Genomic DNA, 24,484 nt, shown 5'->3' on the forward strand with positions numbered 1-24,484 from the left:
ATACTTAGACAAATTTATTTCACTTAGCAAAGTTGATCAAATTCCCAAGTGGTCCTAAGGACAGAAGCATCCTTTTTCAGATGGACAGTTTGGAACGGTGTATGGAACGGAGCCTTGGAGCCTCATCAGGTGGAGCTTCAAATCCGTGCCTTCAGTTGCTATGGAAACACCTTTAATGGCAGCAACTTGAGGGCAGGGTAGTGGTGGGTGAGTGTGGGGTTGAGGGGAATAAGTACAATTTACTTTGCTAATGGCCCTGATGTATTTTTGTGATCTTCCTTCATTACATCCCCCCTCTCCCCAACCACAACTCATTGATACCCCACCAGCCAGATGTGACCCAAAGAAATACTATCATGATGACAACGGAGTAGGGAATGAGAACAAGCACACAAATGCAGCTACCAATTTTCAGCAGCTGTGTTGTGCTTTCTCCCCTGGGGTGTGTGTTGTGCTTTCTCCCCTGGGGTGTGTGTGATAGAGCTCAGGCTGGAAATGGAAAAAGTGTCAGAGGTGAAGAAACAATCCCAGGCTCATGGGACATGCCTCTCTGATTTTCCCAGCACCTTTTTGAAATTGCCATGTTATGTGTGTTTGAGTGTGTGTGTGACTGTGTGGGGGGGTCACACACACATTCACACACACACACACACACACACACACACCTAAAGCTGAAACAGAGTCTCGTACTTGGGTATTCATGATGGAGGCACCTCCCAGCCCAAAGCTCCTGGCTTTCAGATAATTTCTCTGATTGCTTTGACCTTCCTATGGCCATTTCTTTCTTCCTTCCTTCTTCCTATTTTTCCCTCTTTCTTCCTTCCCCTTGAGCATTCCTCCTCCTTGCCCCTAGGCTGTATCTCTAAACCCACAGACTCTCAAATCTCAATGTGCTTTAGTATAACATGGAGCTTTCTAAAATGAAGACGCCAAGACTTCCCTCAAGCCGTTGAATTAGAAGCTCCAAGTTAGACCCAATTATCTGCATTTTGAAAGCTCCCCTTGTGATTCTGATACTCAAGCTGGAGTTTGAAAACCCCTAGAAGTCTAAACTATTGAATTTGAATGGTGCTGTTTTGGTGCCCCGAAATTTGAACCAGTGTGGGGAGATAGTTTCCATAGTAATTGGGGAAGTAGGGTCTTCTACTCAGAATAATGCATTTCTCTTAAAATCCAAGGGACAAGTCTAGAGGACATGGGAGGGAGCAACCCAGATTTTCAAGTATGGCAGTGAATGGAGACCCCAGGGCTGGGTTCCTTCTGAACCACCAAACAGCAGGGAGAGACTAGATCATTGCAGCACTAAAGAAGTCAATGATTCAATCACTAGATACCACCTTGGATAGAAGGGAGTTAGAAGGTCACCAGTAGCATACAGTAGGCACCTGCCTTCTGCTATGGAAGATACTGAGTCTATTTCTCCTTTTCTCTGACACTCATTATTTTATCTTGTTGTTGTGATTTTGAAGAGTTAGTGCACTCAAAGTAAGATCAAACTTGAATATTTCCTTAGCTATTAAACTTTGGCCAAACACTAGGTCAAGGCCCCAGCTAGCTGAACAATTAGCTTAAAACATTTCCTGTACCTAGTGCCCCATTCTAGAGGTTTGTAGATGGCTGGGTATGGGGATTTGGAAACTAAGACAAAATTCATGTGTGTGTTTAGGGGTGTGGTTTCCTTGGGCAATGGCTTCTTAAGCCAAAGCCTCTCTGTTTCCTCCCAGAATGTTCACACCTCTTATGATCTTGGGTGGAAGGGGCGAGGATGGTGATCACATAAAAAGTGTGGCAGGGAGGAATTTAGGGTTGTATGGTATGACCATTGATTTCTGATTCTACTTCAGGGTGTGTTTGGTTTTTTTAACCTAATGTCCCTAGCCTGGCACAGTAGAAAGCACTCTGGTCTATGTTTTCCAGACTCCTGCTCCTCCCCACCCTGCCACCATTGGGGTCACCATCTCCCCACCACCCATTGCCCCATCCACTGGTTTCTCCATGATCAGTGCTTCCACTGATTTAAAAATACTAGCAAGAGCTTTAAAATAAGATTAGAAAGAATACATAGTGAGAAATCATGTAAAGGAAATATTTTAGAATCACAAAGAATGTCTTCTGTAGGGTTTGGATTAGTTTGGGTTCAGCAGGAGACCTTGGGAACAAGTAGCATGTTTTGACTTTTCACAAGTCAGTTGTTGACACTGCACTCTGTCTTGTCATTTCAGTACATGTCTGCACATGCTGGGAAGATATTCCTACTGATATCTCATCTCTGGTCTCAGTGCTGCTGAAACACCCCTTGTTTATGACAAAGGCCTTTTGCATTCAGGCAGTTTGTAACTCAGGTTTTACTCTGTTTTTCTCCCCTCCTCCATGGTTTCTTCAAAAGGCCACCTCTTTTCACTAAGTATAGAAACTGAGTCTCTGAAGGCATCAGGAAAGCTGAAAGGTGGAGCTGGATTCTCTTGATGACCTAGTAGTCATTCTAAGTCAAGAGTTGAGAAAAAAATCCTCTAGTGACCCATAAACAACATTCTCAGTTCTAACAGGTACCAGAGTAGAGAAGGTGGTAGGTCCTACTTAGGACTCTGTGGTCTTTAATTCGGAATCTGTCTCAGAGTGTTACCCACTTACCCAGCTTTAAACAGAGAATCTGTTATCTAAACTGTAAACTGTTGGTTCATAAACATATCAAGAAAGAGAATTAGCATATCTCAAAGTTATTATTTATTTACTTAATGGGTTTCATTTTATTCATTTCACTGGTGTTAGGTGAGTCCTTATTATTCAGTAAGGCCTGAGTGGGGCCTGGGTGGGGCTGGTGGGGAGAAGAAGGCCTGCTCTCAAGGAGTTTAGGATCTAATTTGAGAGACAGGGGCCACACAAAGAAATGTGTCTTAACAATACGGAGCAACACAGAGAGCAGGGAGAGCATTGCAAGGGGATCGGGACCAAGAACAGGTGGGATTTTGCTGGCCTTGAGCCTGAATGAGGAGCAAGAAGGCTCCTCTGCCTGGGAGAGCAAACTTCGTAACAGTTCAGGAGATTGAAGAGAACTGGGTTTCAGCTTCTCTCAACAGACCCAAGAAATAGCTCTGCTGCCCAGGTGCTATCACCAAGTGTTTAAAGGATCAATTGGGGTCTAGTCACAAGCATCAGACTTGGCCCAGGCCCAGTGGCTGCTCAGGACAACAAGCATGTCTTCTGTCCTCTCCACGGCTCCTGACCTTCCCCGGGAAGTTAGTGCACAATCCCATCTGAGTTGAGGGATTTTTAAAAAAAGATTGTAGATGGAGGGCTTGCCTTCTCTGTGTTAGGAGCCCATGGGTGTCTTTAACATGCAAACCAGGCTTTTTACTGCGCTCCGAGGCTCGCACAGGTTTTCTGTGCAGAACAATGAGCAGGCGTAGGGGCAGAAAGGAGTCAGGTGAGACCTGTTATCTGCTATGCTGCTCTCTCAGTGACCGTGGGTGGACACCCCATATCCCAGCAAGCAAGGTGACAAAGGTCACGAGTAGTCACAGATTTATCTATCGAGTCTTTGCTCAGGGCACTGGCATTTTTGGCAGCAGCAAACCCTGTCCTCTAATGACACTGTATAAAGTGCTGTGACTTTTATTGGTTTACACCTCCTGCCTTTGTTGGCAAGTGACAGCCTCTTTTGGCATTAGCTGTAACAGTCAATCTCTTCAGATTCATGGTGCCTATGCCAAGCCTTACAGAAGAAAGACAATGCTTGAAAACCCAGAGAAATCAGCTAATATCAACAATGGCCTAGAGCGATTAGTGGCCAAGAGGTGTTCCTGCTGTTTTTTTCTTTTGGGGGGGGAGAGAATATACATTGACTTAAGGTTGGATTCCCGTCAAGGAATTAGATTGAATGGTTTCAGAAAAGTCTTCTGTATTTTCGTTCAGCATTGCCTTTGTGCACTGATTCTAGGGCCAGTGAGCTGTGTGTTTCAGCAAAGGTGGGGCCGTATGTTGCTGTTGGCCCTGGAGGCACAATGCTGTGGACGGTGCACATCGGGAGGTCTCTCCACGCGCCTTCCCTAGGAAAGTCAGAACACTGCTGTGCTGCAGGCCTAAGAAACAACTAGCTTTCATGGTTAGAAAGGACCTATCCTTTTTCACCTCTAACTCAGGGTGTCAGCCATCTGGGTCATTTTTTGAAAACGTGACTGTATTTATTCTCTCTTCTAAATAGCTCCATTAGAGCTGATTTAAGACATCGATCTCATCCCCAAGCATTGCCCTACTTCAGAGCCACTCAGCATTGTCAGTGCTCTACCCAGGCTGCCCCAAAAGTAGGTGGCCTAGAATAAAGAAGAGAAAGTAAGAGGGAAAACAAAGGAGCTCCCTTCTCTCTGGCCAGAGCCAGGCGACCAGAGAACCCCTCTTGTGGTTGTTGAGCATTGCCCACTAAGGGGGTGCTGGGCTCCTAAGACCACCTTGGAAGCTCGCTTATCTCTCATTTGTCCTCCTACCCCTCACCTACTATTCCATCTGAACCTCTGAAAGAACTCTCCCACAGCCGAGGAAGAAGCCAAAGCAGAAACATAGGGCAATGGGGAGAGGATGTGGCCCTGGCTGTGGGGAATCTATGGGTCCTGAGTGCATCTGTGCAATACCTGTGGGTGATGTGGTCTGTAGCTCCATTCACTTGAGGTTATTAATGGCACAGAGGACAAGACATTCAAACTAAAAACAAGGGCCCAAGGACATCTTCAAGGCTCACGGGTTTGTTGACTCATCAGAGCTGTGGGGCCTGGAAGACTATTTTCTGTCTATTAAGTGGTCACAAAATTTAGGGAGTATGAGGAAGCAGTCAGGAGAGATTTTATTTCAAGGAGCCAACCAGCCCTGCCTCCCACTCATCCTTCTCCCGGGCTCCAGAGGCAGCTCTATAAGGGTGAACTGGTGAGCATGCCATTGCCTCCTGGAACTGCCTGTTCCCAGCGGTCTTGTTCTGAGGGAGCTGAGACCTGGGATCCAGGAGGAGCAAGGGAACTTCTTCAGAACAGAGCCCTTGATCCCCTACCCCCACTTGGGGAAGCGCTGCCCTAGGGTTAGCACAGAACAAGCTGGTTGGTCAGTCACACGGTCAGAACAGCTGTGAGATTGTACGCAGTGTGCTGTGTGTATGCGCCTTTTCTCTGGTGAGAGTCCACAGTTCTCTTCAGCCTTGTCTGACCTCCCCACCCTCCCAAAAGAGAAAAGATGCACTAAATTAAGGACGAAGAAAGGACCTCTCTGACCTTCATTGGCAGGACTTAATCTGAGAGAGGAAAGGTGGGACACTCAAGGCTTTACCTGACCTTGCATCGGGGTCCATAGACGCCTCCTCACAGATGCCCCCTCCCACCTCAGGCTGCTTCTAACCCGGTGGCTCTCACTGTAGCCCAGAACACATGTCTTACACATGGTAGGCACTCGGTACATACTTAATGAACAAATAGGGACTCTTACCAAGATTGCTACCAAGAATAATAGAAGGATGATGTCACCATGCCCATAATAAAATGTGAAATACAGACGCTGGTATCACATGACCATCATTGCCATCACTGCCATCCACCAGCTCACTGTGGCTCCCGTGCTTTTCTCCTTCCTAATCTCCTTCCACCAACCCCGCCACTGCTTGAACTAGTGCGGTTTTGTTTTCCTCCTGGCAGTGAAGATGTTACTGGACTTCCTTCTGCTGGCTTGGTTTCCTATCAGCCTTGGTGCAGAAAGTCACCTTCTGGTTAAAGGAGGCTCCTGGCTCCCTGAGATGAGGCAGCTCTGACTCACGGGGACCTCTCGCCCTGCCTCCTCACTGTTGCTGTTGTGTTGCACATTTTATGGTTCAGCCACTGGGAAAAGCCTCCATCCCAGAACTAGGATGGCTGTCCAGTTGTAGGCTCTATTTTTAACAACCGCCAAGTTCCTAGGAAAGCCCCATTTCCACCACAGGATGATATGCCCTCCAAGCTCCCTCCTACTCCTGCTTCCCTTGCCCAGCCTGGCCCTGCTTGTTCTCATGCCTCACAAGCCACTCTTGCCTTTTGGATTCCAATAACCCTGCATGTTTAACTCTACAACGGCATTCACCACCTTCCATTGTGGTTGCCTTTTATTGATCTGTTCTCCCTTCAAGCCCAGGCTTCCTGACAGCACAGTGCCTGGCACATATCAAGCTCATTCATTCACTCAACAAATCTTTACTGAGCACCTGCTGCCTGCAAGGCATTGTTCTAGGCCAGTGGTCGACAAACCACAGCTCCCAAGGCACATGCGGTTCTTTGGCCCCTTGAGTGTGGCTCTTCCACAAAATACCACGTGCGGGCATACACGTACAGTGCGATTGAAACTTCGTGGCCCATGCACAGAAGTTGGTTTTCGGCCTGGGCCAGTCTATTTTGAAGAAGTGGCGTTAGAAGAAGTGGGGGGTGTCGGTCGGTCGGGCGACAGGAGACGCGGCACAGGCGGGCTGTGGGATACGCAGCCTGGGGGAGGTATATTGTTTTGAGGTACATTCGCTGAGGTCGACCCCTTCCAACTCTCCCATCCACACTCGTCTATCTGAAACAAGTATACAAGATGAGTGTGGACATCTTTAGCAAAGGCCAGCTTAGGAGTACCCTAATTAAGTTAATAACAATGTACCTACCTATATAGTTTAAGTTTAAAAAATTTGGCTCTCAAAAGAAATTTCAATCGTTGTACTGTTGATATGTGGCTCTGTTGACTAATGAGATTGCCGACCATTGTTCTAGCCTCTTGGGATACAGCAGTGAATAAAACAGGCCCAAACTGCCTGTCTTCACGGAGCTTACATTCCAGCATGGAAGACAAGCACATAATAAATGCGTAAATTATAAGTTAGAAAGTGATAAGCACTATGTAAACAACAGCAGGGTGTGTGGAGGTGTGAATGATCAATAAACTCGTATTAAGTTGAGTTAAATTTGGCATGGTTCAGTGACATTGTTGAGAATTCTTCTTTTCCTCCCTGACCCAGTTTAACAAATGACCCCCACGCCCTTGACATAATTTTTGTACTTTGCACCATGATTACATTTGATAGATTTCTCTAACCAAAGTATGGTAACCCCAGATAAATATTAATAGATTTGCAAAGAATATATTGGTAGATAACACTTTTACCAGTCAGATTAGGTAGGTCACTTGTCAATCTTTTTATTCACAGCAAGCAAAGAACATGTTTGTCCAGCATACATACTCAGGGCCCCTGAGGGCAGCACTGTCCCAGCACACCTGGAGCTCATTTCAGGCACCTGGCGGTAGTCAGGGAACTTCAGCCTGCTTTAGGATCACCTGGGTGATTAATATGGGCTCATTGAATTCTCTAAATTCTCTAAACCAGTGGTTCTCAACCTTCTGGCCCTTTAAATACAGTTCCTCATGTTGTGACCCAACCATAAAATTATTTTTGTTGCTACTTCATAACTGTAATGTTGCTACTGTTATGAATTGTAATGTAAATATCTGATATGCAGGATGGTCTTCGGCGACCCCTGTGAAAGGGTCATTCATCTGCCAAAGGGGTCGCGACCCACAGGTTGAGAACCGCTGCTCTAAATGCTGGGCCCAGCTCAAGTCCAGGTGGCAGGCCCCATTGGGAAGGTCTCCTTCCCCCATATCCTGGAAGGTTCCAGGTCTCTGGCTCTAGCAGTAAGAGCTGAGGCACATCCAACACCAAGCTCGGATGCAGTGGAAGATTAATGTCACGTAAACCCAAGTGAGTTAAAATCATTCCTTGCTAAAGGAATTGTTTTTTGAGGCAACCCACCTTCTTAGACAAGTGGATAGAAAACATTGGGGAAATTTTTTTGTTCCAGAAAATAAAATAACAGAGAGAACCAGACAAGATCTCTCTTAAGGCAGAGCCTGCAAAAGTCCCTGACAGTTCAGGTCAAGGCCATAAGTATTCTGAGTATAGGTGATGCAGGGGTAGCAATGGGCCATGACCCACATAGACAGACACCAAGGTCAGCCCCATTCGTCTCCTCCAGTTTCTCTCCACTGCCTCTCTACCTGCCTCCTCGCTTTGACTCAGTTCTGCTTTCCCTCTTTCCTAACTTTCCTTCATCTTTCCAGATGCAGGACGCTATGGGCTATGAGTTACCCTGGGTGTATTTTGTCAGTCTGGTCATCTTTGGATCCTTTTTCGTTCTAAATCTGGTTCTCGGTGTGTTGAGCGGGTAAGCTGACCATTTCTATGTCCTCCTTACAATGCAGCCGAGCAAGGTCCCAGGTTCCACTCTGTCCATCGCCAGGATCCTCAGGGATGGGACCCTAAGAGGCCCAGGAAAACCAGGGGAAAACCCCAAATTCTGACCCATTGGCGGGCAGGCTGTTTGGCCTCTGATTTTCACCTAGAGGACCGGGGTCCTGGCGCTGCATGGGTCGGTGTCTGGAGCCAATGATGGGTGCTGGGCCATGCTCGACTGCTGTGTGCACCTCACTAACTATCATTCCGTTCTTCCAGGTCAATGATGCCGTAGGAAGGGACTGGCCCTGGATCTATTTTGTTACACTAATCATCATAGGGTCATTTTTTGTACTTAACTTGGTTCTCGGTGTCCTTAGCGGGTAAGCAGGACCAAGGAAAAAGGTCTTGATTTTTCCATTTTATTTACTCTTTCTGCTATTCCTGGCTTTATTCTTTTACTGGCTCTGATGAACCTGGGATAAGGGGCCACCTCAGGAGCCTTGAAGTGAATGTCCTTGGCCTGGCTGGGCAGAGGGTCAAATGTACAAATGATAAATTCTTTGGTTCAGGCTCCACCAGGAGATGCCGTGGCCCACCTGTCTCCTGCCAGCTCATCCGAGGCCCTCCCCCTCTCAAGCAGCTGCTTGGGTAGGCAGGTGCTTCTTGTACCTGAGGAGCAGCATGGCGACACCGGGGCCCGGGAGGCTTTGGCAGCTGGAATTGGAGGGAAGAGTCGCAGACTGTGTGCTTCAGCATGTGCGGCAGTCCTGCAGAGGGTCCTTGCCTGACCATTGGGCCAGTCCCAGTGTGTGTCCGGCTCACAGTAAAGATGAGGGAGCCAGGGTAATAAGAGTTTCAGGGTTGAACCAGGGTAATAAGAGTTTGATTTAAACTACAAATAAACAAATGCAGACTAAATATATAATTCCCTTTGATTCTAAGGCATAGACTGAGCAGTCCATGTCTGAATGAAAAGGGCACTGAGCTCTTTAAAGCCCTAGATTATTTGAGAACTGAAGAGAGGCAATGTAGTTTCCTTTCGGTTTATCTACTTGGCTCCACGTATAAAGCCTGCTTGATTTTGGCCTTTGCTCAGATGAAGTTAGAAAGTGGTAGAAGCAGCAGAGGCACGGGGCATCGAGGAGCCCTGGGGAGGCTGCCTTTGCCATGGGACTCACTGGATTTCCTCAGTCCACTTTCCTCATAAGCCCACCCAGCCGTGCCAAGGCCTAACACCTAAATGCTCCTGGTAGCCTGCTCCTGGGTGTCACACTCTGCTGCCTTGGCTAGGAGGGAGGGGTGCAGTCTATTTCTGCTCTGCTCCAGACAGGTCAACTGCTCTGAATAGCCTATCCTAGCTCTCTAGGGACATTAATTCTGGGGGAAAGTCAGGGCTAGGGAGAAAGATTGATCTTCATTTTTACTCAGTAATAAACCAGGAATGGCTACTCCCACCTCCTGCCACAGCCTAATGCAATGCAGGAGCAACAGGTTTAGTCTTAGGAACTGGGTGAAGGAAGGACTCTGCTTCCACCCTCACCCTTTCCCCTGGTAGGTGGCTTGTTAGAGACTTTGATGACATCATGCCTCTGCCAAGGTAAGACCACACAGGAAACGAGAGTATTCCCTCAGGGGTAAGAGTGATGAGTTCAAGAGAAGCCCCTGATTAGCTGCCTGGAAGGTGGAAGGGCTTACATATTTGTGTTCCAACACGAGAAAATGCCCCTGGGTTTCTATGTAAATCACCAAGGAAAGCATGGAAATCAGCTTCATCCCCACTGAAGACAGAAATTTAGCTATCCCAGCCCTGCACTTGCTGGAAGCATTATGTTGAGCGATGTCACCTCTTTAAGCTTTAGTTCCCCATCAGAAAACATCAAGATAACAATAGGTTGTTGGGATGATAAAATAAGATCATTTATGTGAAATACTTAGCATATAGTAAATGCTCAGTAATAGTGCTACCATTACAATGGTTATTGCTTACTTGGTGCCTATCATAACTGGAATTAGCGACTAGAATCATCAAAAGTTAGATTTTAAAGGTGAGGAAAGTGAGCCCAGAGGTGTTAAGCGACTTGCATGGTGTCACTTGGTTGGTAAATAGCAGAACAAGGCTCCCATCTTCCCGCCATTGCCCATTGGGTACACATTGAATGACCTTGAACTGAAATACAACCCAGAGCTCTGAACCTCTAGAAAAATTTCTAATGATTCCATTTTCTTCCCCCAGAAATTAGAAACAAATCTAAGGGAAATACGCCTACCCCACCCTGGAATCGGGTTTGGAGAGTGGGAACTAGACTACAAACACCCCTCCCCAAGCAGAGAACCGACCCATACTCCTTGCCCCACAAGAAAAATCATCTTCCCGGTGGTATCAGAGCAAGGACGTCAGCTTTCAGCGGCTGCTGACCTGAGAGAAAAGCTGTTGGAAACCTGGCCTGGCTCAGTCACAGTGAGAGGGTGTGTAAAAATGCCAGCCCAAAGCCTGGCGAGTAGTAACACTCAGAGCGTGTGTGGACTCTGAACAGGAGCACCAGACCTTCAGGCCTCGGCACCTTGAGACCTTGGTCCGCAGTGGTGTCCTGGAGACCTTCCCCGCACCTGCTCCCTGACCTTCCCCGAGGAGTGCCTGCTGCTCAGAGCTCCGCAACATCTAACAGAACTTTGCCCAAGGCCTCCTGGGCCCCTGGGCACACCCTCTGCTGGTACAAAGAAATGTCCGTGGGCGAGCAGCTCCCCTTCCTGGGTTAAGGAACCCTTTCTAACCTGTCAAGAGGGCCAGCCAACCTGAATGGGCCACCCTGAGCCCATGAAGTGACATGGACTCAGGCTCCTGCTGCCTGACTAGCTGGTGGTGGCAGGTTTGGGTTTGAATCAGTGTCTAGGCAGGACCACAGGAATGCAGCAAACTCCCACTTATTCATCAGTCAGACTCCTGGGTAAGCCAACCTGCCAGAAGCATTCAGGGAAGTCTCAGAGCCCATGAAACTCACTGCAGCAATGAGGCATGACCAGGAGCCAGCATTCTCTGTCAGGCTCCGTCCTGGGAGCATCAGGCAGATTAACTCCTGCAGTGCCCCCAACAACCCTCTAAGCTAGTGCTGTTCACACCTCCATGTTAGAGAGAAGAAAAGTGAGCTTTCCATGAATTCCTACCTCACTTCTGACAGGTGAAAAGGGGAGGATCCAGGTTAAATCCAAGCAATGTGAACCCATAACCTCATTCCTGACCTCCATGTTTTACTGTCCCCCAACCAGTTTGGCTGGCTAATCCTATGTCCTGAAGTTATAGTAAAAAAGGAGAGAGAGGAAGAGCGGAACTGCTGTGAGGAAGGGCGAGAGAGCAGGCAGCAGCCCTGGCCCATGGCAGGCTCCTGGAACAGCCAGCGGGAGCAGAGTCCCAGCAGGAAGGTGCAGAGCCAGCGCCGGGGGCTGCAGCAGGGCAGGGCTGTTCAGCATGGGGGCTGGCAGCCAGCAAGTCCTAACAGTCCCTCAGAGGGAGGAGCCCCCACTCAGCAGCACTGCAGGCGTGGAGCATTCTGGGACTGGGGGCATTAGCCTGCAGCTGTCAGTTAAGAGTAACTCACGTTCAAATTGTGCCCCTTGGCACCAAGAAAAGGTTAAAGTGTGCTTGGAGCTTGCCGCTCATGAAGGTAGGGAAGATGACACTCCATGAAGTTTCCATTTAAAAGGTGGGAATCAGAAATGTTGGTCTTCAGAGGGTCCTTTGGGTGTCCTTCATCTAGGATACTCACATATCCTGAGAGGGCTGGATAGTGTCAGTGGAAAGAATTTACATGTTCATTGCCTATGGGTCCTCGCAGGCCTGATATTATAGATATGAATCAGGTTATATTTGTGTTCCCCTTGAGAAGGCTCACCCTCCAGCCTAGCAGAATTACAACAGCAGTGACGGTGAGAGTCTCAAAACTGCACTGGACGCTGTAATCAGTTGCAAGTCCCTGGACTCTGGAATCCAGTCACTTTTTGTTTTTAAGTGATTGTGAACAGAGTGCTTCAGACATGTGCCTCCAGTTGACAAGGGGCCCAGTACCGCTAGGTGGGTAGGCCTCCAGTTCTTTTCCCCTGGGGAGATGTGCATGTCTCTCCCCCAAAAGCAGAGAGCCGGGTGGGTAAGCATGTTACCACCTAACGGCATAATTGGACCATGGCACAACACCCAGGTCTGGAAGGAAGCAAGAGAAAGGCCAGGGTGAACATGCCTGGTGGGTGGAAGCAGAAGAGATGGCAGCATAGACAGTTGATTCTCATTATTCTGTGATGTCCCCACAAATGCTGAGTATCAATCCTGAACCATTGGTCTCAGGAGAAATACAGGGTGAGGTTCCTGCTAGTCTCTGATCACACCATTTTAATCAAGTGATCAGTACATAACCATGCATTTTGTGTGTTTCTCTTTAAATATACTTTATTTAATACACATTGTTGATTCATTAACATTGAACTTATGGCCAACAGCACTGTAACTCATGCCTGAAAAAGCTCATCTAGCATATGTATTTTCTCCAGGAGGCACCTCACAGCCTTCTTGCACTTAGGACACTGGACAGCACTTCAGCACTATGCTTGGGGGCCCTTTTAAACAGCAGAATCACCAACAAAAACACAAAAGTGGCAATGAGCAGACCATAAAAACTGTGGCAATAAACAGACCATAAAAAGGAGACCTCTGTTCACAGTCTGAGAGCTGAAACAAGAAAGCAACGGGTCACCTTGTCTGACCTCAGCTGGGGATGTGACTCAGTTTTCTTCCATTTTACAGATGTCTGCAGAAGACCTCACAGGCACACGAGTAATTGACTTGGGGTTACAAATAAAGTTTAGCGGGTAGGCACATTTGCAAATACAGAATCTGTGAATAATGAGGCTTGACTGTATGGATCATAGAGGGCCTAGAGCACCAGCCGTCGGTATTGAGGATTTTCCACTTGCACATCCCTGTGCTCGCTTTACATCAGTGAGTGCTGGTCCTCTGGCTCTCCACCCCACCCTCATTTTTCATGTTGGCCCTTGCTGGCCAGGGAAGTGCTTCTGCCCACGACAAATCCCACAGCTGTGACTGATTGTCTAGCCGACTTGGTCCCTGGGCCCAGCACAGCCCGACAGGCTGGGGCTTCATGTCTTCATTAGCTCAGTCCCCAGAGCAGGTGCCTGGCTGGCATCCAGGCGAGGAGATAAAAGACAGCCAGGCACTGCCACCCAGAAAAATCCCTTACTGCGTGGGGTCTGGATGGGGAAACTTGGCTTACCTTCCATTCGGCTGCAGTGTGATTGTGTCCCATGACCCCTGGGAGCCAAGGGGAGCCATAGGCTTCCGATCTGACCCTGCCACTTTCCTATCCCCTTCAGACACCCCCCCCACACACACACACCTCAGTTTTCTTTCATCACAGGGATGTTTGATGTTTACTTTGAGTCCCCAGAGGGTACCGATGGTGAGTTTGATTCCACAGGGCAGATGCTGTAATAGGTCTGGGTCAATTGTCCCTACTCCAGTTGGGCCCCAGTCCTATCCTCCCAACCCTAGAAGAAGAATGGGTAGTTGTTTTGGAACTAGAACTTGGACCCTCTGCAAAATATTCCAAAAGAGCCTAAATAAACCCTCAGCTATTTAGTCACCTTACAACTCAAACCCACTCCACAGGAGAGGGATGGAGGTGCAAATGCGTGTGGGCAGAAAGAGAGCAGAGAGAGGGGCTTTGAAGTGTAGTATTGGAGTTGATTCTCACAGGGAGGGAACTTCTATATGAAGTGACTGTCTCCAGAGAGCAGGCCTACGGCCCTGGGGCAGTGTGACTAGGTACAGAGGTGTGACTAGGCAAGTGGCTGGCATCTTTCCTTGTCCACCTCAATAACAAAAGGACAGCTGGGCAAAGCAGAGCAAGGCCTCCATCGTCACTGCAAGCTGTTAATCTGGCCCCTTTTCCCTGGCATTAAACTCCCTGGGAAGGAAATGAAGGTACCCACCAGTTGGCAGGAAGCCCAATGAAAAACAAGTTCAGTCCAATTAGAATTCAATCAAATTTAGGAAGAAAATTCCATCCAAACCAGAGCACCATTAAGGCAGCAGTTGAAGAGAACTCGTTAGCTTGAGAGCTCCCACATCTCCCAATTAAGAAGTTCCCTAGACCACTTCCAGCACCAACCCCATTAACCATAAAAATGGTGAGCTCTAACACCGGTGCTCTCCAAAGCAGCACTAGCAAAATGCACATAGCAGCCAGTGGGTGTGGTGAGAGAGCCAGCTAATGTCACTCAATAGATTCAGGGGCTGAGCCTGTGCCCACTATGGTTTGTTGGTGTGTCCTTCCTTCCAAGGTGCTTCTGTAGAGTGCCTGGCTTGTGCAAGGAATTCTTTCAAGGTGGTTTCTGCAGCTGCCTGCCATGAACTACACCTTTACTGGTGAGAGAAGGAGGAATCATATTTCTAAGAATTAAACAAGATGCCCAATGCAACACACACACACACACACACACACACACACACACACACACACACACCACTGAGGGCCCCATTCCCCATAGACTGAGTATCAAGCAGAGAAATGTTCCTGTGTACAATTTGAGAAGAAAAGACACAAACTTGCTTGGCAAGTTAAGAACTAGCCTCTTGATCACAGCCTTCTGCTGCCAGCCCTGCCTTGCTAGGAAAGTGAATTTGAAATCAGAGAGAAATAAGGACAGAATCATAGAAAATAAATAGTCCTTCTGTCAAATTTTTCAACAGGCCCTTCTTTTGTCAAACTCCAATTCAATTCCAATTTCTGCTTATTATTATTTTAAACTGAACACATCATTTAACTTTTATATCATCTTGATTTTATGTATTTTTCCATTATGATTAGATTTCTTTTTTAACCTAAAAGGCAGCCCCCAGGACATTTTCTTGTGTTTGGAACCCTCATTGTCTCCATGTGAGAAAGCACTTTCTCTAGATTAGAAATCCTCCCAGGCAGCTAAGAGAGGCAGGAAGAGCCCTATTCATAAGAATAGAGAAGGAGGGGGTTCATTCCCCTGGGTCTCAAATCAGTGGTGCACTGATACATATTTAACAGTTGGCTCTTTAGGGGAGAAAGCCCTGGTTTATAACATTTGCCAGTTCCCATGGTGTAAATATTCCCACCATGGCCAATTTCAAGCCACCACAGAGACCTCACTGAAGCCAGAGTTGGGAAGAGCCGTGTACAGGTGGCTCTCGGGAGCCGCTGTGGTTGAGCAGGCTTCAGCACACCGGGCTCCTGCACCTTTTGCCACCCAGAGGCTCTTGAGACTTTTCTCCTGCCGTCCAAAGCTGGGGAAAGGCGAATGCATGTTCCGTACTGTTGTGGAGGCTTTTTTGGTTACTATTCGAAGGAGATTTCGGGTCATTGGAGAACAGTTGTTATTGAAGGCAGAGCCTGTAATCATGATCCAGGAAAAAGGGAAATGGGTTTTATCCCTCCCATTCAGTGACTCCTTCTATATATGTGAGAGCCAAGACATAGCCTGGGATGGCTAGAGAAAGCTATCTGTGGAAGTTGGGGCATGTGGGCAGGCTTCCCAGTGCAAAGCCATCCTCACTTTTGTTTCCCCTTGTCTCCATCTCTCCTTCATGCCCCACCACGCCCTCCTTCCATGCACTCCCTGCCCTGCCCACTCCACTCTCTCTCCAGAGAGTTCTCCAAAGAGAGGGAGAAGGCCAAGGCTCGGGGGGATTTCCAAAAGCTACGAGAGAAGCAACAACTGGAAGAGGACCTGAAGGGCTACCTGGACTGGATCACACAGGCGGAAGACATTGACCCTGAGAACGAGGACGAAGGCATGGATGAGGAGAAACCCCGAAACAGTGAGCAGCATCCTCTGTCTTGGCTGGGTTCTGGGAGAGGGAAGAGATGGGGGGAACACAGCAGAAACCTTTTACCACCAACCTTTCTTTACAGTTGTCCTCCTGGAACAACATTGGTCTCACTGCTTGCAATCATTTGCTACTCATAGAAGTTAGTGAAATAATTATGATTGATCTGTAAAACCTCATTTTCTTTTAGTATCTTTGATCTTAAAGACAGTTTAGATTTTGCTAAGGTGCACTCTTCATTTTTAAATCAGACATCCTCCTCTGGGCTCCATCTCTTTGGGCAGAGGGCAGGCCCCTGCACAGGCTTGTTACAAAGAATACTTTCCACCAAGCAGCTCCCTAGAAAGCGGGAACCTCGCCCCCTTTGCAGCAGACTTCCAAGCTCCATTGTGCTTTCTCAGGGAAAGCAGCCAAAGGTTTCTCTTAAGGAGGCTAGATTCGAAGTACTAAATGGGAAGACTGAGGAAGCCTAGAGGCATCTGACAGGTTATAGAAACTGAGCTAAATCCCTTCCTCTGGGGTTGCACGGGGCAGGCTCTCACCAGATTAGCCCAGTGGGTCTCAAAGTGTGGTCCCTGGACCAGCAGCACCTGGGAAGTTACTAGAAATACAAACTCAGGCTGCACTTCAGATCTGCTGGCTCAGAGATCCTGGGGTGGGGCCCAGCAATTGGTTTGAACAGCCTACAGATGATGGAGCTGCCGGGTACATTTGAGAACCACTGCGTTAGGTCCGACTCTTCTCCCTGTTTCATTGGACCTCCATCTCTCTGATGACCACGCACTTGCCTCCTCTCTCTGGGTGCACTCTTTCCCTTTCATTTTGCATGTTTGAATAGGTGTGTTTCTTCCTCAAGCAGCATAACTTGAAAACATGCTCCTGAACCTTGAGCATCTAGGGTAGTCAGGAACCGAACAGGTTAAAAAGCCAACAAGATGGTTGCTGTATGGAGACAGGCAGGTAAGGTGGGCAGCCAGAAACATTCCCTGAGTGGAAGGGAGGTGACAGCACCCACCGGGTCTCAGGGAGGCTGATGGAGGGAAGCAGGACGCTGGTTTGGATCAGGTGCTTCTCTCCTTAAGGAGCCAGGAAGGCGCAGGACTGCCAGGCCAGCTGCCCTGAGGAAAGCACGGTCTTCCCATCAGCTGTGAAATCCCTGTGTGTGCAGGCATGTGTGTACATATATATCCTAGCACATACATGCAAATACAGTGAGTCTAGTTTCTCGGCCTTAGAGTAGGCATGAGTTATGTCCATGTTTTCAAACTCCCGACAGATTTCTGTGAGTTTCTGCTCATTAGCACCTGAGTCCTGATGGGGGATCTAGAGGAGGATTGAGTGGAGGAAGTGGGCAAGGAGCCAGCAAAGGTTTAGCTGCAGAGACTGCTAGAACCCTCCACCAATGCTCCCTTTCTGATCGCTGCTCAAGGGGAAACACAAAATTAAAACACACAAACAACAGGGACTGGTAATGACATAATTTAATAACCTAAGGAGACAGGTTGGAAGACAAGGCTTTCAATGAATTATAATAGTGAGCAGTGGTGCCACTGGCGTCTTTCTGGGAAAATGCTTCGCAGATTCTATTATACTGTTGCTGGAACTGTGGCGTAGTTAGTTTGTGGCACGGAGTGGCACGGTAGATAATTACCACAGAGAAGCTTACCTCTGAAACACAGAAACTGGCATCTTGGCCCCTCTCCATCCTAAGTCAGGGCAGAGGCCCAGTGTCATGATTCATGCTGATGAGCAACTTTCTTAGCATATTATTAAAAATGAGCGGCATCCACTACTTGCTTAGCAGTCAGTTGTGGTCCACAGACACACATAGTTATTCTATTCTCTGCCTAAAGCAAGAGCTCCCTAGATGTGTGCTGCTTCCCTGTCCTGACCATTAAATGAATAAATTCCAGGGCATTCCTAGCATGGAGAATTCTTTGCCGCTGGACCAGATCACGTGGACAAGGCCTGTCCCCCCACATTTCTGGCCAGGCTTTGGGATGAGCGTGATGAACTGCCTAATCCAGTGGACAGTACCTCTGCCAAGATTTTCAGAAGTCCAAATATGGATGAAATCAGACTCTGGAGACTGCTGTTCCTCCCACCGTGTACTCCTTCCTGATGGCTGGAGGAGCCTTTGCTGTCTGCTTCTGGTCCTCAGCCAGCCTTGTCCTGGGAGAGCACAGTGGGAGCCTGCCACCTTCAATTGTTGAAATGGTGCTAGAACAGTCCTACTGGGGTAGGGCAAGGAAATGAGTCTATAAAAAAGCAAGATGAAGAGTAAAATAGACCCATGCAATGAAATGGATATGAGAGATGTAGTAATGGAGCCAGGAAATCAGTCCAAAGGACTGTGTCTATTGGGGAAGTCCAATAAAAGCAGTGATTAAATTATTAGGGAATTGGCAACCTAATAGATTTGCAGAAAAGGCTAGCGTATGGCTCAGGAACTATATTCTTGTCTTCAAAACTTCATAGTTTGCCCTTTGAAACAAACACAAGGGGAGAAATGTTGCTATAATTTATATGTATGTTTCAATTAAAGTAGTATCTTAGCCTTTGAAATTGCTAAAAATTTATAATATAGTAAGCTCTGCCAGTTCTTTTCAGCTCAAAAACAAAGTAGTCTTTTAAGAAAAAAGGCATCATCACTATTCATCAACGGCTCTGGCAACTTCTGTTCTTCCCTGGGCAGAAGGCGGGTCAGCACCTGCCAGATGCTGCTGGAGTAGGACGTGGTGACAGAGAGGTGGCACCAGGGCGGGACAGTTAGCATACCTGCAGGAGCCCAGTCATACACTTCTCCTAGGAAAAGCTACAAACACCATGGAGGAAATAGGAAGAGCAGCAGTAGAGAAGACAGAGAGCAAGGGCACAGTTAGTAGGTACTTCTCTAAGTAATTAGAGTAATAATGTAGCTGGTAAATTACATCCAAAAACATGTTCCAGTTTATGCTTCCACCCATCCATCCTCTCATTAAAGTCTGCTCCATGCCAGACACTGTTTCAGGTGCAGGGGGTATAGCAATGAGCAAAGCAGTCAAATATCCCTGCCCTCATGGAACTTACCTCCTGGTGGGGAGACATACCAATTAAATGGTATGTCAGAGAGTGATAAGTGCCATGGAGAAGGTGAAATACGAGAGGGAGACAGAAGTGCTGAGAGGTTGTAATCTAGGTGGGATTCTCAGAAGTACCTCACTGAGAAGGTGGCATTTGAATGAAGACTTGAAGGCAGTAAGGAAATATATAGGTATTTGGGGAAAGAGCATTCTGGGCAGAGGGAGCAGCCTGTGGAAAGGCCTCAAGGGAGAAGCAGAGCTGATGTATTTGAGGAGCAGAGAGGAGGCTAATGTGACTGGAGGGCAGTGAGTAAGGGTGAGAGAGGTAGGCGATGAAGTCCAAGGTAATCAGGACGTGGACCATGAGACTCACTGTAAGAACTTGGGCTTTTCCGAGGAGTGAGCTAGGAAGCCACTGAGAGTTTTTAGCTGAGAAGTGCTATGACTTGACCCACGTTTACCAGGAACTCCCTGGCTGCAATCTGCAGAATGGAATGGAGGTGGGCAAGGGCGAAGCAGGGAGCCGGGGGAGGGGTTGGGCTCCTGCCTCAAGAGACCATGACACCTTATCCTGGTATCAGTGAGGTGATACAGTGAGGCTCCACATTGTCCTGGTAAAAATGAGGTGATACAGTGAGGTCCCACATTGTCCTGGTAACACTGAGGTGATACAGTGAGGCTCCATGTTGTCCTGGTAACAATGAGGTGATACAGTGAGGCTCCATGTTGTCCTGGTAACAATGAGGTGATATAGTGAGGCCCCACATTGTCCTGGTAACAATGAGGTGATAGAGTGAGGCTCCATGTTGTCCTGGTAACAATGAGGTGATACAGAAAGGCTCCAGAATGACATCATTTGCTGGTGTATCAGATATAAGATGTGTGTATGAGAGAGAGAGAGAGAAACCAGGAGTTTTCCAGGTGATTGTCTAAACAGCAGAAAGTGTGGAATCCTCATGTACTGATCCAGGGGAGCTACGAGAGGAATAGGTGTCAGGGCAGGAATATTAGGAAAAGTCTCACACCCAGACGTTTGAAATGCCTATTTGACATCCAAATGTAGATGGTGTGTAGGCAATTGGGAATTCATCTGAAGTCTGGGGAGAGGTCTGGGACAAATTATATTTTGAGAAGTCAACAACATATAGAGGGCATTTAAGCCTATTTGCCTGGATGAGATCACTTGCGGAGTAGTGTAGAGAGAAATGGGAGAGGCCAGCACTGCCCTGGCCTTTCCCACCTCTACTGATGTGTGGAGGCTGGGGTATGAGGAAGAGCCAGCAGAGGAGATAGAAGGGCATGGCAGAGAGGAGGTAGGATAGGCCAGGGCAGTGCTGCTGAGAGGCGAGTATGGTGGCCGCTGGGAGCTCATTACTGGGCTTAGCAGTGTGGGGTCACTGGTGCCTTGACAAGAGCTGCTCAGTGCCATGGTGACGCCCAAAGCTTGAAGGCAAACAGAGTCCTGTTTCATAAGTATCTTGTGTCTGGAGACTTTCCAGGATGCCATCACGCTGCAGACCTCCTGTTTTGGGTGCAGCCTAGCTGCCAGTCATCTGAGGGTTTCCAGACAGAAAAGGAGAAGCACATGGCTCAGCCTACCTGGACCCTAAAATGTCAGTGTTCAGCCCTTCATCAGGCCCAATATGCAGCTGGTTACAGATAGCCTTGGAGAAAAGGACAAGATGATACTCAAGAGCCATTTTAGGGCCCAAAAAGACAGAAAACAGGCAAAAAGGGGCATGTTTGTACCCTGTTGCCTTTTGTGCCACTTCCGGAGTGGGCGGCCTCATGGGTCTTGGCTCCACACCCCTCTGCTCGACAGGGTAATGTAGAGGCCTTTCCCCTCCCTCTGAGCAGCAATGAGCATCCCTTTTAAAGGCACCAACTACAAAACTGTCGCTGCTGCACAGGTATTGTCATCAGTAGAGAAGCACCGTTGCAAGGCACATGCTCCATTTCCTGGCTTGAATGCTTCATCTGAGAGAAGGCCAGCCATAAGAAAGATAAAGATAAAATTCTTTCTCTTTTTCTCCTCCTCAAGATAAAAAAAATGCATTTATTAAACATATATCCATATAGAAACCTCTCTCTCATGTCATTAAGACAATTTAAAGGCTGCCCCAGCCCTCTAAAGCTTATAGTGTAAGACAGAACCCTCCATGGTTATCAATTCCTACATTCAATCAATTACCAAGTCTATCAATTGACCTCCTAGAAAGTGCCTTTTGCCTGCTCCCTGCTCTCCTCTCCACCTCTGTTCCCCTAGACCAGCAGCCACCTGCCTGCCCTGCTCCCCAGCACTGCTTACACATATCTAGTACAATGTAGACAAGTCGGTCTTCCTAGAGTTGACATGCCATTCCCTTGTCAAAAGCTTTGGCTGTCTCTGCATAGCTACAAAATAAAGCCTGGCAGATGGCAATAGCTGGTGCATAAAGGGAAAATCAAATGCTCCTCACCTTGCAAACAAACTCCCCCAGGGTGGATCACGTTGTACAAAGAATTTTAGAACTGGACACTTGTTTAGGGGTCATATAGTTAAATTCTCTCATTTTACAGATGGAAAAAAAAATGAGGTTTGGAGAAAGTAAGGTAATTAGCCAAAAGAAACTCTGAAACCAATTATAAACTTCTTGTCTTTACATAGATGTGTTCAACATCACTAGTCATTAGGGAAATGCAAATTTAGACCATCATGACACTTATAAGAACAGATAAGATAAAAAGTCATGACAGCACTAAACTTGGGTGAGGATGTGAAGAACCAGGATCACTTATCCATTATTGGTTGGAACAGAGGATTGTACAGGCATTCTGGAAAAGAGTCTGGCCATTTCTTTAAAAATCTAAATATATACTTACTGAGCAGTTACACTCCTAGCAATTTACCCCAGAAAATGAAAAGCTATGTCCACATAAAAATCTGTGCACAGTTATTCATAGCAGCTTTATTTGTAATAGCACCAAACTGGAAACAATCAAAATATACTTCCATGGATAAATGTTTAAACAATGGTACATCCACACTATGGAATACTACTCAGTAATAAGAAGGAATAAACCAGACTGCTCCTCCTTCCAAACAGGCCTGCAATTTGCTGTTTCTGGACTTTTGTAAATCCCTCCTCCCTCTGCCTAGGACAACCTTTACCTCTTTTACTCCGCCTGCCAACCCAATACAGAGAGTGCGTCTTCATTGACGCCCTTCCAGACCCCCACTCTCAGCACAGGCAGGTCAGAGCACCAGTGTGAGCTGGAATGGCCCAGCCCTGTTGTCATATAGAGAGCTCTCAGGAGGCAAAGTATGCTCTCCCACTCAGCATTAGGGACAGCAATTTATATTTAATAGACTTCCCTCTCCAAAAAAATGTTGAAAATTGAATCCTCTTTGAAACAAGAGAATTATGGTTCTATATCTCTACACTAAAGGCCCGGTGCACGGATTCATGCACCAGTGGGGTCCCTTGGCCTGGCCTGTGCCCTCTCACAATCTGGGACCCCTCAGGGGATGTTGGAGAGCCTGTTTCGGCCCAATCCCCACAGGCCAGGCCAAGGGACCCCACCGATGCACAAATCTGTGCACCGGGCCTCTAGTATACATGTAAGATCTTTGGTTAATATATTCCTGCCCTCCCCCTCTCCCCTTACCTCTGAAATTCATCAGTCTGTTCCATGTTTCCATGCCTGTGTGTTGAGCATCTGACCCCTGATGGTCATTGCACGTCATAGCTACCTGCCGGCTGGTCGGCCGGTCGGCCAGTCACTTAGGCTTTTATATATATAGATTCCTAACTAGTTGGCCAAATCCCCTTTGTCTTGTTCTCACTGTACTCATGCTAGGCCTTTGGAGGGTGTATTGTCATTGATGGATTTGGTAGAAATGATTTCAGAGTTTAAAAAGTGAGCCTAGAGGAACAACCGGAAGGAGGTGGAAATAGATCCATTCAATGGTCAGTAGGACAAGGGGCATGACATTGCTCACTCTTGCATTCTCTCTTTGAGGGGAACCATTATTCCATAACCTGTGTGGAATTGCTTATTGGATTCTGAGGTTGGACAGTGGACACATATCAGCCTCTGTGGGCTCCCCTGGGCTAGAAGGCAGGAGCTAGATCAGTGATAGCCAACCTATGACACGCGTGTCAGAGGTGACACGCGAACTCATTTTTTTGGTTGATTTTTCTTTGTTAAGTGGCATTTAAATATATACATAAATATCAAAAATATAAGTCTTTGTTTTAACTATGGTTGCAAATATCAAAAAATTTCTATATGTGACACGTCACCAGAGTTAAGTTAGGGTTTTTCAAAATGCTGACACGCCGAGCTCAAAGGTTCGCCATCACTGAGCTAGATAGAGATGATCTCATTTAATCCTCCAGTTAAGATCATCTCATTTGGGTACTAATATCCCCATTTTATAGATGGGAAGACTGAGGCTCAGAGAAATTAACTTGTTCATGAAACACAGCTCAAATTTTCACCTAACCTCTGGTAGGTGGGCAGTGAGTTCAGTTCTGCAGACTCCGTAGCACACTCCCCGTACCACAGTCCCTCCCTCTGTAATGTTCTGACTATCCTCCAGCCTGGGGGCAACTGGAAGAGCATCCTTCTGATCCCGCAGCCAGAGTAGCCTCTTCATCTCCCATGTTATGGCATTTATCACCCTCAGTTTAATATGCAAAGCAAGATGGATGGAGGTAAGGAGAAGAGAAGTAGGGAAACAGACCTTAGCCCTGGCCAAGTGGCTCAGTTGATTGGAGCGTTGTCCCGTACACCACAAGGTTGTGGGTTTGATTTCAGGTTGGGGCTCGTATGAGAGGCAATCAATCAATACTTCTATCTCCCATTGATGTTTTTCTCTCTCCCCCTTCCTCTCTAGTTACAGTCAATAAAAACATTTCCTTGGGTGAGGACTTGAAAATACACACACACATACTATATGGATCCATTTCTATAAATTTCAATAACAGATAAAATCAAGCAATAGTATTCATGGATGTATATTTCTTTTAAAAACTGACCTTAAATGTGAACACAAAGAGGCATAGATTTGTTTGTTTTTTAAAAGGGGAGAGATAAAAGATAAGATTTATGATTATAAAAACTATGTTTGAAGCAGAAAAGCAGGTTATGGCATTATCTTCCTCAAACAAAAAAAAATAAAAATAAAAAATAGATGTTTAACAGATCAAAACCTCCATTTGGAATGGTTTGAGAGACAGTCTTGCACGGAAGGAGGCATATCAATCATGTGGCCTGCCAGTTTCTTTTCGTTTCTGGCTGCTTTTGAACTTGATTAGAGGGGTGCAGTGGTCAGCCAGCATGCTCAGGACTGGGCTGTTCCAG

At 47.1% G+C, this 24,484-nt stretch overlaps 1 protein-coding gene across 28 annotated transcripts in view; it reads left to right on the forward strand.

The window, feature by feature from the left end:
• Positions 1 to 24,484, forward strand: part of CACNA1C (calcium voltage-gated channel subunit alpha1 C) — a 616,430-nt gene that overhangs the window by 432,307 nt on the left and 159,639 nt on the right. For 20 of the 28 annotated variants that reach the window (XM_059683998.1, XM_059683977.1, XM_059683978.1 and 17 more), the window contains exons 8-9: positions 8,489 to 8,592; positions 15,892 to 16,064. In XM_059683998.1, coding sequence (XP_059539981.1) covers positions 8,489 to 8,592; positions 15,892 to 16,064 — 277 coding nt within the window. Of the gene's footprint in view, positions 1 to 8,097; positions 8,202 to 8,488; positions 8,593 to 15,891; positions 16,065 to 24,484 lie in introns of all 28 variants that reach the window. The other 8 variants (XM_059683972.1, XM_059683989.1, XM_059683990.1 and 5 more) reach the window with 1 other exon arrangement.

This window comes from Myotis daubentonii, chromosome 2 (assembly GCF_963259705.1).
Source record: "Myotis daubentonii chromosome 2, mMyoDau2.1, whole genome shotgun sequence".
Taxonomy (NCBI): Eukaryota; Metazoa; Chordata; class Mammalia; order Chiroptera; family Vespertilionidae; genus Myotis; species Myotis daubentonii.